The sequence below is a fragment of the Mauremys reevesii genome, linkage group 3 (genome assembly GCF_016161935.1).
Source record: "Mauremys reevesii isolate NIE-2019 linkage group 3, ASM1616193v1, whole genome shotgun sequence".
Classification (NCBI taxonomy): Eukaryota; Metazoa; Chordata; order Testudines; family Geoemydidae; genus Mauremys; species Mauremys reevesii.
The window spans coordinates 150,766,747-150,782,578 of NC_052625.1; the positions used below are offsets into that span (position 1 = coordinate 150,766,747).

At 39.7% G+C, this 15,832-nt stretch overlaps 1 protein-coding gene across 9 annotated transcripts in view; it reads right to left on the reverse strand.

Annotated features, from left to right (window-relative positions):
- SENP6 (SUMO specific peptidase 6) overlaps positions 1–15,832 on the reverse strand; it is a 191,784-nt gene that overhangs the window by 28,330 nt on the left and 147,622 nt on the right. For 8 of the 9 annotated variants that reach the window (XR_005595886.1, XM_039529204.1, XM_039529203.1 and 5 more), the window contains 6 exons: positions 10,288–10,473; positions 7,090–7,319; positions 6,433–6,542; positions 6,231–6,347; positions 5,119–5,241; positions 4,696–4,788 (listed from right to left, as the gene is read on the reverse strand). Coding sequence is in view for 8 of the 9 variants with exons in the window: in XM_039529204.1 (XP_039385138.1) it covers positions 4,696–4,788; positions 5,119–5,241; positions 6,231–6,347; positions 6,433–6,542; positions 7,090–7,319; positions 10,288–10,473 (859 nt within the window). In the remaining variant the exon portion in view is untranslated. The remainder of the gene's footprint in view (positions 1–4,695; positions 4,789–5,118; positions 5,242–6,230; positions 6,348–6,432; positions 6,543–7,089; positions 7,320–10,287; positions 10,474–15,832) is intronic. The other variant, XM_039529207.1, reaches the window with a different exon arrangement.

Sequence of the window (15,832 nt, forward strand, 5' to 3'; positions counted from 1 at the left end):
CAAACCAACACCTGCAACTGACAGTTATAGCAGTACAAAAATTATATATTGACCAGTTCTTTATGAATAGCAGTAAGGACAATGGAAGAGGATACAAGATCTGAGATTCCATGCCCCTTGACTGTGGCTGTTAGCAAACTGCTCTAATTGCGTGCAAACAATGAGCTTGTACCCAAATTTTGATATGAATTAAGCAAAAAGCAGAATGAAATGCATTTGCAACTAGGTAGCCAATTGAACTGAAACCTTAGCCTGGCATATGAAACAACAGATACAATGCAAGTACATGCTAGGACTAAGATGCCTTAGCTTGTTGCAATGAAGTTCTTCTTTTACATTTTCTGTAGTTCAGTGTTTGACTTTTAAAATTACTGGACTACAATTTTGCATATGGACATGTGGCATGACTTAGCTAGCCACTGTTAGTTCCCAGAAACTTTGGCCTTTACTTGAAACAGCCCATTCAGTCTCAAATGGAAGAAGGTTAGAGAATGCTGCCTACCTGCTGGAATCTAGTGGAGCAAAGCTGGATGAATGGGGAGGGCATAAAAAGCTGCCACTGTGCTGTGGCAGCACTATCAGGGCAGAGAGGACACTTGCAGAGGCTGGAGGGCATGGTAGGAGTGACTTCTGCTTTCACTTGAGACTGCATCTGTCAGTTTCACAATTATGGCAATGAAATAAAACAAAAGTTCATATACCTTATACATAAGTCCCCTCATCTCCAGAGTACTCTTCCGCCTGAACAATCTTCACTGCCAACTCCAGAAATTCTTAACAGGTCCTGTGATCCCAGCATGGTCTCCAGCACCACTTGGTTTTCAAATATCTCTTGCCTTGGACTCAACCATCCTAATGGTGTCCTCCATTCAGATCCTTACAAGCCTTATGCTGGGTGTCTAGAAGCTGTCCAACAGTACTTCAGACTCCACAGATGGAAAAGGCCCAATGACAGGGACTAGTTCATTGAAAGACGTTTTCATGTCTGCCCCAGAGTGGATGTTACCTTGGCCCATACTGGATTGGACCTTCAACATTTTTATTTTTTTCCTTACTCTGTTTCTCAGAGCAAGCAATACCCTGCTTTCCGGGGACAAGGAAGTACCAAATTACAGAGTTTCAGCTGCAACAACCATTTTGTCTCTCAGATTCTCTCAAGTGCCCAGGCATCTGCCTTGGGCCACATGGCAGAGTGCGCTAATACAATGGCTTCTTCCAAGACTTGCTTCATAATCAGCTAGCATTACATTTGTGGAGCCCAACATGGTGACTTAGATTGCACTTCCTCTGGTCAAGGCAAGTGTGTGACTGTCTGTGAACCAATCTGAGTAAGTTTGTGTGAACACACGGGTATGTTACAGGCATGCCAGCAGTCCAAATTTCTCTAATATAGACAAGGCCTTTTAATACCTGATATCTTCAAAGTTCAGTGCAAATTAATGTTTAACTAAGCTCATAAGCATACTTCTAGCTCAATGGTATGTTTCAGGATTAAGAATTATTCTCACTTTGCAGCTATGAAAGCAATGGAAGAGAGATTAAGAGACTTGCTTAAGGCTACATAACAAACCATTGGCAGAGAAGAATAGAATTCAGATTCATTGTCCTGTGCTCAGTCAACAAGATCATACTGCCTCTTTAGGGCCAACCACTGAACAAGTGCACAAAGGAAGAGGAAAATGGCTTAAGGAGCTTCTTTATAGGCCTTTTGCATACAAGCAAGATTTCGGGCGGCTTCGATAAGATCATAGATCAGAATCTCACCCTTTGTATTCCAAACATTCAGAAAGCTACTACTTGTGATAAATATATGTCACTGTTCTTAGTCGAAGTTTTCATTCTTTATATTATTCCACTTGTAGTTTCCCATAAGTGTCTACATTTTCTTAAAAAGTTGGCTGAAGAGTTAATGGTAACCACTCATGTTTCTAAAAGGGGAAATGAGTTTGGGAATGACCTTGATATTTTTGCTCATTTTGATGGAGGTTAGGTGAGCAGAAGGTAACATGCTTTTGTCCTTGGAGAAGCACTTAACATTAACACTCCCTGATGATCATTAGGAAGTCACCAAGGGTATGTCTACACTACAATTAAAAACCCGCGGTTGGCCTGTGCCAGCTGACTTGGGCATGCAGGGCTATTTAACTGCAATGTGGATATTTGGGCTCAAGCCCAGCTCCAGTACCCTGCAAGGGGGGAGGGTCCCAGAGTTCGGGCTGCAGCCTGAACCTGAACATCTACCCCACAGTTAAACTGCCCCTTACCCTTGATGACTTGGGCTCAGGGTATGTCTACACAGCAAAGAAAAACCTGCGGTTGGCCCATACCAGTCGATTCAGACTCACAGGGCTCGTGCACCAGCCCAAGCCCGGAAGTCTAAACGAAAATGAAACAGCCTCATGACCCAAGCCCTGTGAGCCCAAGTCAGCTGGCAAGAGCCAGCCTCGGGTTTTCCTTTGCTGTATAGACTTACACTAAGTCTGCCTTCTTACACAAGGAAGGTTTAAAAAGAATATTATGGAAAATAATTACACCTAGATAAAGCAAAGGCGACAAGAATTTCAACTGCCTCCACGTCCCTCTCCATGCAGATTCTTGGCAATTTCTTCCAAGAGAAAACTGACAAAATACAACAGTCTTTTCCCTCTCCCCTCCGCTTACCTTCCCTTCTTTCTTCCCCTTCTACAACTCACATCTCCTTCTCCCATGTCACAGATAGCTTCTGAACTAGTAGTCCATCCTTATGCTCCTTGATCAGCCACCTTTTACACAGTTGACTATGTTCTTGAAATCTTGTCCTCCCTTGGCTTCTGTCACTCTGCTTCTCCTTGTTCTCCTCCTACTTCTCTAGTCATTCCTTCAATATGCCCTCTGAAGGAACCGTCTCGCCTGCTCTCCAACTGTCTGTGGGGGATCAATGAGCTGCGATCGATGCATCAGCAGTCGATTTAGGAGATCTAGTGAACTGCAGATTGCTCTCCCGTCAACTCCTATACCCCACCGGATTGAGAAGAGTACGGGGAGTCAACAGGATAGCATCTCTTGTTGACATTGTGTAGTGTGGACCCACGGTAAGTAGGATCAAAGTTACGTCGATTTGAGTTACTCTATTCAGGTAACTCAAATTGGGTAGCTTAGATCAAATTTCCCCTGTAGTGTAGACAAGGCCTCAGGCCCTAACCTTCAACTTGGACCTGTCTCTAGATCCTTAGGTCCAAGCTATATCTAAATCTTGGTGATTCTTTCTGCATAACATCTCTAAGATACAGCCTTTCTATTCATCCACACAGCTAAAACTCAGTTACACTCTCATCATCTCACATCTTGATTACTGCTACATCTTTCTCTCTAGCCTTCACAAAGGCTATCTTACCCTGCTCACATCCATTCAGAATACAGCTGCAAAGATCATTTTCTTAACCTGTCACTTTGATGTCACCTCTCTGAGTCCATTCATTGGTTCCCTGCTTTCTATCCAATCTAACGTGTTGGTATTCACATTTAAGGCCCTTTACAGTCCATCCCCGCACTAGTTATCAACTCTCATTTGCTATCTAGCTGTCGGTATTCACCTCCAATTGGCCCATAAGAGTAATCTCTTTTGCCCACTTGTTAATTTTCAAACGTACTTTCAAGCTTCCTCCCATGCTACCCCAACATGTTTGGGAGGCAGTCCCCCAAAACATCTTCAAGACTACTGCATTACCTACCTTCAAATCTCTCCTTAAAACTCTCCTTTACTGTGATGCCTACAAAAAACTTGACTGTTGTTTCTGCATACCAGCAGCCTCACTGCCTATTATGTTGACCAAAGCTGTCTCTCTGGGTACGTTTACACTTACCGGGACGGTCGACGCGGCGAGTCGATTTCGCTCGAACTCGAAGCGTCTCGTCTGATCGCGAACGATTGAATTTTCGAACCCCAGAAGCGCTAACTTCTAACTCTCCACCGCGGCGGGAGGGAGAGGAGCCGGAGTCCGACCTTGGAGCGCGGAGTTCGCTGTGTCTGATCTGAAATAGTAAGTAAATAGGGTGGTTAATTCAGCTACGTTATTCACGTAGCTGAATTCGCGTACCCTAGTTCGACCCCCGAGCTTAGTGTAGACCAGGGCTCTGTTGCCTTGTACTCCTCAATCTGTCTGTATCCATCTGTTATCTCTTGCCTTATACTTAGATTGCAAACTCCTGGAACAAGGGACTGTTTTTGTTTGTTCAGGACCCAGCACAAGACTAGAGCTCCTAGGTACTATGGTAATATAAATAATAAACTTTACCAGCTGTGGGGGCATGGCCCCGTTGGAACCAAGAGCAGGCAACTTCAATGCCTTAGGGGGTCTCATAATCCATCAGTTAAAAAAAAAAATGTTAAAAGTTAAAAACCCAACAGTACTGACTAAAACCAGATTAGAAGAGAAAGTTTTAAATAAAGCTAGGTGAAAAATAAGATCTCCTTCATGAAAACGGTCTCATTTTTGCTCAATCTTCATATTTCCTAATAATTCATGTGTTATGACAATTGCACTGTCCTTCCATTTTTTGAAGTTTTTACCAGTTTGAGATGAACACTCAACATATGAAATGGGGAAGGTTGCTGTAACTTCAAGTGCAAACACTGTAAGCATGCTTTTCATTTAAAAATTGGCAATCCAAACAACTTCTACTGTATAAAATTAATAAAAGGAAGTTCTTTCTTACGCTTCATTAAGGGGAACAAAAATAAAATCCTTCTCAAAAATGTCAACATGCCGTGTCCATGTTTTTACTCGCCCATGTCGCTTCTGCTGTACTCTGTAAGACACCAACAGCAGAGAAAAAATATTGTACAATGATATTGAATATTTAATGGCACCATGTAATCTTTGTTTTGTTGGACTCTTTTTTTTTTTTAAATATAAGACTACCTTTCTGGATATTTTCATGATATTAGCACTAGTGGAAAAAGTTTCATAAGATTTGTAGTGCATATTCTACATTTATGATTCTTGGGTAAGACTTCCGAGATTCTGGCTAGCAGCAGCAGCTAAAATACAATTCCATATTTTTTTGACAGGTTTTATTTGTGTTATGTCTCTATTCTAATGGCCTTCATTGTGTTTGCACTTAATACATCACACTTACGATAGATTTGCAGTTTCATGAAGATTTCTTCTCTCTCTTTGATTAAGGCGTTTATAAAAAAATGAACTGAACACATGAATTCTGTCAGCATCTTCTTTTTTCAGTTTTTCTAGGACCAAATACCTGTTTTAAGAAAAATATCCTATTATTATTATTTTTTTTAAACTCCTGCAATTCTTTTATGTAAAGTTCTGTGTTACTCTACTAGCTGACAAAGTCTGCCACATAGTGGCCATACTGACTAGACAGCAGTGCCCACCCAAGAGGTGCCCCTCATTATATTTGAATGAACTGCAAAAGTGTCATGGCTCAGTTAACTAACTAGAGTGAAACTAACAAATGCTGTGCTACCCACACTTTAAGGCAACGTTTTTACTCAAGCAATTTCATTACTTTTTGTGGGTTTGAGTTGGTCCTTTATTATGGGTTTCTGTTTAATTAATTTTATTATCAAAGCACGTAGAAGATTTAAACTTATTAGTTAATGGGTCATTGACACAATGTACAAATAAAAAGCAGCAACCTTGAGGCTCTGTTACAAAAGAAATAGAAATTAACATTCTAAAACTGAGGCTCTCGGTCTTCTCTTTTCCTCTAAAATATATTTTTAATAAATATGTTAAATTTATATATACATACACTTCTACATATTAGGCACCAAACCTCAGTCACATGATTATGTCATTTAATACCATAGGTTGAAAACTGTCATTTTAAAAAAATCGCATTCTAAAGGACTGCTAAAAGACTTCTGATTAGCAAATTCTATAAATCAAAATAATTAAATTCAGCTCTAGTGCATATAAAAATTCTGAACATGTTTATTCATCTTAAAGAGAGGAAGGTCAAACTAAGGTTATATTTCTTCCCTACTTAGTTATCACTGTTTTTTCTCTTATAGAGAAGCTTTGCAGAATCTTGTTTTCAAATTAAATACGTGTCAAACAGGACATAAAGCATAAGATTAAAAACCTTTTAACAAAATAACGATTCAACTTTTAAATCTGGCAGACATACATGGCTTGAAACCAAGTCATGTTAATTGACCTACAGAGCTTTAAAGAGCCATAGCGAGGAGATGCTAAAAGCCAGCTTGAAATAACAAAACTTACTTTAAATAAAAATCAATAATAACATCATTTAAAAATTCTCCTTCATTTAGGCAATGGAGGTCTTCATTGGTCACAGAAATACCACCTTTAGCAGGAGGAGGTGGATAAACTATCAACCTGCAAAGAAAAATACATTAAATAATAAATATGAAACTCCACAGAAAGTAGTAAAGCATTGCAAAAACAGAGAAAGGCATCTTACTTTTCTATAGGACCGATAAAGACTGTATGTGGCTCTCCAATTTCATCATCATCATCAAAAAATTGAAACGGAGGTGCATTTCGCAGCTGTATTTTGGATTCAGGGACAACCTTATAAAAATAAATATAATATTTATTCCAACTGTACACTCAAAGTTCATAAAATTAAATTATTAAATCCCTGTAAATTCCCCCAAGGAGACAACATGTTCTATTGTTTTAAAAAAATGCTCTGAGAGGCTAAGCAGAGGCATTTTCCTGACAGGAATATCATGAGTACCATGGTCTGAAAGATCCATTTAACATAACAAAGGGAAGAAAAATAGTTTTAATTAATTTATGGTACTTATATGTCAGTCTGACTGGCAGACAAACTCAAGTGATAGCTCAAAATTCTACAAGCTCTGAGGGAGTTACACTCGGTGAAAAGAAAACACTAATTACATTTAACAACAGTCAAGCAAAATACTTATCCTCTTCTGGAATTGTACTAATGTAACACATTTAGTTATATTTGAACTAAAAGCTAGAAAGACAAAAAAATATATACTAAAAGACATTGTTCCTAGTGAAACAGCACAGTTTAATCATAGTATTTGTAAATCAAATGATATCACAACTTAGAGTAAAGCTTTGATCCAGAACAAAATATATTTACATTTTTTATTTTGTTTTCTTTAAGAGAAGAAGCACTTCCTTTGGAGTTGTCTTCCAAGGATTTTGTAAAGGCCACAAGCCTACCATTGGCTTCTTCAAATGGAATTTTCACAAAGAAATCAGAAATATTATTCCTGATACCAATCTCAGCAACAATTTTTTCAAATATTGTATTTCCATGAGCATCAAGGCCAGTCTCAAAAATCAGAACAATGTACTGTTCTTCTGGATCTAAGGAAAAAACATACACAATTGTCAATTTACTTAAAAATGCATAAAAATCGATCTGGATTTTCCTGTTTGAAAGTTATTGATGTTAAACAGCCTTAAGTCAAAAGAAATGCATTCCCAAAGTTAAGCCTGATTTTCACAGGTGCAGAACCTCTACAAATCCCATGAGTATTGTGTGTTCTTATGTATTCTGAAATATCAGGCACGTTTGATTTACAAGGTTCAAAATTAATGCACAAAGATATGCATCTAGATTTGAAAAATTTGGCCTAAGTTTGTTTAACATGGTAAAGTTATCCTAAATACAGATAACCTAAAATACAAACATGCATAGATTTCTCACTCTAAAAAAATCTCATACCAGCAGGAGCATAAAATGATGTGTACTGGTGGGAGGAAGAAATACTGTTAAAGAGAACAGAAAGTGTAATAATTGCTTGCTGGCCATATTATGCACATACATGGAGTATATTTTTGGAGGATTTAGAAAAAGGAGTAGGCTTAAACTGCAGCAATGGCAGTTTAGGTTGGACATTAGGAAAAACTTCCTAACTGTCAGGGTGGTTAAGCACGGGAATAAATTGCCTAGGGAGATTGTGGAATCTCCATCATTGGAGATTTTTAAGAGCAGGTTAGACACACACTTGTCAGGGATGGTCCAGATAATGCTTAGTCCTGCCATGAGTGCATGGAACTGGACTAGATGACCTCTCGAGGTTCCTTCCAGTCCTATAATGCTATGAAATCTTGTCCTTGAATACTGTGAAAGGATTGTCTACCATTAAAAGCCCCAACTTCAACTCTTTGGGCTGATGTGATGGCTACCAAGGTCATTTTCAATGACAGGTTAGGTAAGGAGCAGGTCACCATTGGTTCAAAGGGAGGTGGTGTGAGGTGTGTAAGAACTAGACTGAGATCCCAAGCCGGAGTAGAGAGTCTTTCACTTGAGGGAAAAGGCTCCCCACAGCTTTGACAAACCTTAAGGTTGTTGGGTGAGCAAACATTGAACCCTTCCACTGGGGAATGAAAGGTGGCCAAGTGAACCTTGACCGAGCTGGTTGGTAATCCTATTTTCTTCAGGTACCAAGATAACCAAGAGCGCAGAAGATTCAGTTGCAAGTCGGAGTTTACACCAATGAGCTAAATCTGTTCTGCTTTTGAAAGTAAGTGTTTCAGGTATATTCCTTCCTACTGTTTAACAACACCTGTTGTACTTGGTAGAACAGGTAGCCTCTGGCCCCACACACCATCAAGGAATCATGCATTGAGGTGGAGAATTCCTAGGAATTCAGGAGGGAGGGGGGTTCAATCAGTATTTGGAACTCAGATAATTGGATAGGATGGGCTCTCTGGGCAGTCTGTGACCCACTATATTTTCTTTTATGTGTAAGGAGTGTAAATTCCCCAGGATTGCCAAGTGGTCCTGGAGGCTTTCAAAGTATGCAGGGACTCATCTGTGGTCTCTGAAAACAACTTCAGACCATCAAAGGGAGGTCCTCTGCAGTGATTTGGACCTCTCTGGGAAAGCTGGACAGTTGAAGCCAGAATACACTACACATTACTACTACCAAAGAGGGAATGGGCCACTGTGTCTGCCACATCTAGCGCCACCTGAAGGAATGTCCTGGCCAGTAACTGTGTCTCTGCAATGACGGTCTAATGTTGCTCTTTGCTCAGGTAGAAGGTGCTCAATAAAAGCAGCAAATTTTGTGTAATTATATTTTGCCATGAACACCTGATAATTTGCCATTCGAAATTGCAGGATTGCAGGTGTGTGTATGGGGGGGAGGGGGGTAAAGAGAGAACCCTTTTAGCAGAGGCATGCTCAAGGCGGACACACTAAATGCTCTGTCTTAGGCCAAGGCTGGTGTGAAGGAACAGAGGGTGGTTCACTTGTGCAGCCCTATATAGCCTGAGTTTGAGGCACGAAGCATGCACAGGCCGAACAGATGCTGCTGACATCCATCCCCAATCAAAGGTGCATGGGGCACATGCACACCTGAAGTGGAGCATTCATAGGACACTACTTGAAGAGCTATCATTTCATGATCACTTTCGCCAAAATTACCTTCCATCTTCAGATTTGCTATCAATTCCTGCCTGATGGTCAGAATCAAGTCTAAAATGGCTGTCCCCCTGGTGGCTATGTCAACTTTCTGAAACAAACTTGCTCACAATACATTCCAAGAACTTATTGGAAATTTTCTGTTTTGCACAATTTTCCAACAGATGTCTGAGCAGTTAAAGTCCCCCATCGCTACTAGGTTCTGTGTTTTGGATATTTCTGTTACGTGGCTGAAGGCAATCTTCCTTCAGTCTAACACTACAAGTGAAGCATAACTTGTGTGTTGCTTAAATTCAGTACAAACATACATACGTAAATATGTTTAAGATTAAATGAATGTGTAAGAGTGATGGACTGCATACTAGATAGAAAAGTACAGTAGATTAATACGCTATGCTTTAAACTCAGGAACTCTAAAATGAAATTCAGCTTAAATCTAATATAAAATAAAATAGCTCTTGACTTCCTAGCAAATAACTGACCACATCAGAAGATTACCATAAGAATGTGGTATAATTTGTTACTGTTTCTATTCAAGCAGAGGTTCAGATGTAGAAAGGGGTGGTAACAGTGAAATTATAAGATGACCTTGTCATGACAATTTAACACCCCACATAAAAAATTTACTCACTTGTGTTTCACCAGGATTACTGATAAAGAACTGGTTTTACTAACCTGACAACATATTAACAACATGTACATGGGGTGAGTGGGAGAATAGAATGCTGCCGGGCTGTTAAAAGTTGTCTTGTCAGAGATGCACAGGAAGGCAGCAGTGTCCTACTAAATCATATATTACTCTAGCCAGTGATATTAGTCTCACTTTTTTAAAGCACTTAAATTGTGTGTTAAAATTTGGTCATCTTTTAGGTTACAGTAAATAGACAAACTCGGTTTACTTACTCACTCCTTTACAGTCATACCAAACATTATCCTTCTCCCTACTCATCTTCAGTTGGGATCTCAGGCTAAGACAGGCAGCAGGTACTGTTTGCAGAAATACTACTGGTAACTTTCGGACACCACACCACTCGCATTTGGTAAGTTCAGAAGTTTTTAAATTAATCTCTCGGGAATCACTTTCTGACTCTAGGGAAAAAACAAAATTTCATTAAACCCGTATGAAGATGCCCTTTGCAACTTTTCATTTTAGTTTTAATAAGAACGGACAATTCATTTGTTTACTGCAGACAAAGGAATTTTTAACAAGTTTCAGATTCAAAAACAACATAGGTGGCGATTTCTGTTTTGAAATTAAAAGGCTCTATTGTCAATAGGCAGGAAAGCCATTAAACTTAGTGCAAAGACACACTAAAATTATTCTAATCCATTCTTTATTCCATGGGGGAAAAAAGATTCCCAGGGTAATTACATTTGTCTCTGCCTGCAGTATTGCAAATTTTAAAATGAACCTATGAAATGTGCTTAGCATGGATCTATGAAATGTGCTTTGCCCACATCCTCTAAGACAGCGATTTTCAACCGGGGGTCCACAGCCCCCTAAGGGGGTGGTGAATAAGTTTCAGGGGGTTCGCCAAGTAGAGTCAGCGTTAGACTCGCCAGGGACTGGACCCCAATGCTACCCCATGGATGCTGGAGCATGAGCAACTGAGCTTTGTGGGCCCCCCTGTGGTGTGGGGATCCAGGCAACTGCCTGCTTGCTACCTCCTAACACTGGCCCTGCATTTTATATGGAGAAAAACAATTGTTGCAGCACAGGTGAGCAGTGGCGGGACCTCAAAGAAAAATGTTGAGAACCCCTGCTCTAAGGAAGGGGAGTTTTAAAAAGAAGGGAATAAAGACATACATGAACTGTGATTGCCTGGTAGCTCCTAGAAAAGGGTGAGAAACCATACCAAAATGTACAGTTCTTTAAAGGAGTGAACTTGAGCTATATTACATAGGCTTCCAATTTATAGCTATATTTTACTGGCCAAGCAAAGTGAAGTCCTAGACATAAATACTGTGTTACATCCAAATGGGGAAATGTCAGCTAACTATTGAACAACACAATTCCAAAATTTCAAAGAATGCTCCTGGCCTTAATGGACAGAACGCTATTGATTTTGGTGAAAAAGGGGAAAATGTAAGCCATACAAAGCCCCTGGCATCTGGTTGACCAAGCAGCTTCAACCAGATCTAGATTTGTTTACATATCAAAGAATCTATTGATGGCAGCCATTACACCTTCCATCATAACAATACCCTCAGCTCTGTCCATTCTCTCAAAAGATTTTAACATGTTGACCCCTGAATGACAGGGGGGAAAAAAGATGGTGAGGGGGATGGGACCCTGCGACAAGAGGAGAAAGCAGTACTAATTCTTTGTTTAGACTGACACTATGCAATAACCATTAACAAATATCTGATAATGGCTGGGGAGATGGTCAGTTGAGATTCCTATAATTGCTAACACCAAGCAACTTACTATGCATATACACTGCACACAAAAGTAGTTTATATTAGAACAGTCTTCCCTCCCCTGCTTTTATGTTAGTGTCAACCAACTTTGACACCTTGTTCTTTAGACTGTAAACTCTTTGAAATTGAGACTACAAATGTATACAAGTTCTCAGCAATGAAGTAGGAACTTAAAATCTTACTTGGTGTTGGACTGATATATGTAAAGCAGATCATCATTTTAGTGTGAAAATCATTTGACTACTGCCTGCAACTCCATTCTGCAAAGGCTACAAAAGCAAGCTTATTCTATGACATTTGGCAAAGATGTGGACAGAAGACCAAGAGATAGGCTTGAAAATCTCTATTAGAAGCTTCCCCTCTTTCTACTCACAAAGATCCTACGAAGCAGGTAGAGTGGGATTTAAAAAGATTCTGTGTCTCTCTTTTTCTGCTGGAACATAATAATCTGTCAGTTTCCTAATTCATCTAAAAGATGGTGGATTCATGGGCCACTAAGTGTAGGTTTTTCAAAAGTGCTGATACGTTACTTAGGAGCAGAAGTCTCACTGACTTGTCCTCCCTCTGAAAGGGACTTAGTCATTTTCAAGCCTGGGTGACCAGATGTCCCGATTTTATAGGGGCAGTCCCAATATTTGGGGCTTTTTCTTATATTGGCTCTTATTACCTCCACCCCCATCCCAATTTTTCACACTTGCTGTCTAGTCACCCTACTTAAGTCAAGGATAGATTTGCAAAAGTGCACACGTTCTGATGCAAACGTAAAAGTCACCAAGATTTCCTCAACTTTGCTGTCCTTTCCATGCAAGATGAGCACTATAGACATCCAGAAATGTAGTTCTCTCTCTTTAGGAATCTTGGAATAAGGACCAGATGTAGATATGGTGATTTCCTGGTTCAGGGGAAGGGCCAATAATATTTTGGGCCTGAATTTCAAGACTGTTCAGGATGACATTATTCTGGTGAAAAATTGTGCAAGGCAGCTTGCACAAAAGGGTTTGCAAATTTACTATTCTTCTTGCCTAACATATTAGCAACAGGATTTAAGAATAAACGTTGCTGGGAGAAGTTGTTTAATATTTTATTAAAAAATATTCAGCATAAGGTTTAAGTCTCATGTGGGACAGGAGACTAGCTACTTGTCTCAATATATCTACTGCCTTCCAGTAACCTGGCAACAATTTCATCAGGATTCCATGCCAATATGTCCCTAGTCTCTGAATGCTAACTCACTATTGCTTGGACCAACTGGCACCAAAACCAATGATTAAATAAACTACAGGAATTCCAGCACAACTAGCACAGATTGCTGATAGACTGTGGAGTTTCTTCTCAGCTCAAGTACTCCATTTCCCTGAAAACACTACTTGTGCCTTGCTAGTAATCTCCATAGGTCACAGTTATGCCAGTGAGCAATAGACTTCTTACTGGTGAATCCTGAACGTTTTCCATACTGTGTGTCTGGGATTCATTGGTCAGATGTTATTTTGATCATGAGCAGAAGAAATTCCCTGGCTCTCCCCAAGACTTGGGGCTCTATACTTGGACACTTGTATCATACGGCCGACTGTTTTAAATTTGATAGCTTTCCTGAGGCTTTTTACCTTTTTAGTAGTGAAAGGAGCTATTAGTGGAAGCTTGTCTGCTTGCCTTCTGGCTTGATCATCTTCTTCCGGGACAGCAGGTCCTTGTCTCCCCAGATAACCAGATCTCTTTTGCTTTATGCCTGTTTTGGAAGGCTCATCTGAACAAGGCCTTTGCTCTTTGAAGCAGCTCAGGACTGTTGGAAATAGTCAGACTTTGGAGGAGGGATCTGTCCATTGTTTTAGCCACAAAGCTCTACTATTTGCCACAGGGAAGGTGACCATGATTCCAGAAGTTGATAGAATTGGGTCATAGACATGACACTTGCCCAATTCTGAGTCCTCATCTTGTATCTTTAGTGACCTGCTAATGATCTGCGGCCCTCTCACAATCACCTGTGTGGTGCATGCCTTATCAACTGAAGCTTACAGCAGAAGATTTGAGCCTCATATGATCATTTAAGGGATGTCTCCCTTTTTCCAATCAATGAAATTCACAAAAAGTGCTTCTCTTCCCATAGGAATTGTCATTCTCTTTGCTACTTCCAATATGAAGCCCAGGTGCTCAGTAGGTGTCTTTGCAGCTGAAGATCTGAAAGAACAGAGCCTTTAATGTTACACTAGGGGGCAGGTTTCTTGGATGGGATATTTCATTTATTGTCAATTGTTACTATCACATGGGGGTGGAAGGGCAGCACTGGGGGGCCCTAAAGTCAAGAACAGTATACGGTCCAAACACTTCCTGGAATTCCAGAATATATGCCATCCTTGACAAGTATGGACATGTTTATGTGGAGTTGGACACTCTGGACACTGGGCATCTGGACTGACATACTCAACTTCCATCCTCATTTTCATCAGGAGGAGGGATAGCTCAGTGGTTTGAGCATTAGCCTGCTAAACCCATGGTTGCGAGTTCAATCTGGGGCAAAAATCAGTACTTGGTCCTGCTAGCGAAGGCACAGGGGGCTGGACTCAATGACCTTTCAGGGTCCCTTCCAGCTCTATGAGATAAAATATATATGGAGATATACCTATTTTATTTTTTTAATCTTTTATCTTCTTTGCCTCTCTGTTCTTCCACTGACCAATGTCACCCAAGTAAACCTGGCAATAAGATGGCCATTTCTTTCTTTAATGATAGATGAAGACCTGCTAGTGCTATATGGGAACAGGAGCAAGGCTAGTAAGACCCGGGTGTTTCTGGAAAGTGGAGAGAAGAAATTTGAGACAGTCTTCCATGGAGATGCATACAAATACATAGTTAAAGCAAGTACAGAGGGAATGTACAAAACCACAGCTTTTCCCTGTGGAAGCCCAGTCAGTACTATGACTTCATGCTCAGAGGAAAATCTCAAAGATCCAAGGAAAAGAAAAAAGGTTTGATTAAATACTTACTCAGCAGGATAAAGTGTAGTTGGCTATATCCCTAAATCTAAATTATGACTACAAGGTTGAAGAAGATAAATGAACAGTGGATACAGGCTAGACTGTAATAAAACCTGTAATAATCTATTGAAAATAATATTCACAAATTTTTTTATCTTGAAATATCTGAAGTTGTTTGAAAACTAAATGTGGTCTCAAATTATGAAGTAATAGTAAGAGAGCTGGCTGGGAATTGTTTGTGTGTCCCAAGAAAAAAAAAATCAATTTATTTTTTTATTTTCTAATTGAAAAACTAGCTGCTGAAAGAAAATTTTGAGAAGAGTTTTCAGGGTTTTTAAAAAAAATGAAAATAAATTTTGGTGTGTCAAAAATTGATGTTTCCCAGGGAAATCTCTTCTGTCAAAATAGTCATTAAAAAAAACCCCACACAGGTAGAAGCTTTTCTACCACGTCTAATAAGACTTCTGGTGAAAAGGAATATCCAGATCTCGTTTCATATAAGAAAGTGATGATTCCTGAACTACTGAATGTATATTAAGAGACTATCTTTTACAAATGTCAAAGCCTTAAGGTCCCCATCCAGCAAAGCACATGCTTAACTTTAAGCACTTGAGTAGTTCCACTGACCCATGCTTAAGTTCTTTGTGGTATAGGGCCTTATTGCATATATTGAGGAAGAAACAAATGTGGAAATACTGAGCCATTATCATTTGTCGACATTTACATGAAAGCCTTTCACAAGAATGACTATTCCATAAGGAGGGAAACCATATTTTGCCCAGAACTTAGCTTTGCAACATAGTCAAAAAGAGTACAAAGATCAAAAGGGGAAAACAGAGCTTATGCATAAAGGGAATATCTGCAGCCTTATGATTCCCCAAATTAAGTCACTAACAATTAATTTTAAAAAAGCCCTACTTCCTCTGGGACATGAAATATGCAAACTGTTCGCTAGACAAAAGAAAAGGAAAAAAATTCTAAAGAGGGAGGAAGAGGATGAATTGGGTGCAGATAGGGAAGATAACCAGCAACCAAAACAATAATTTACTCTCTTG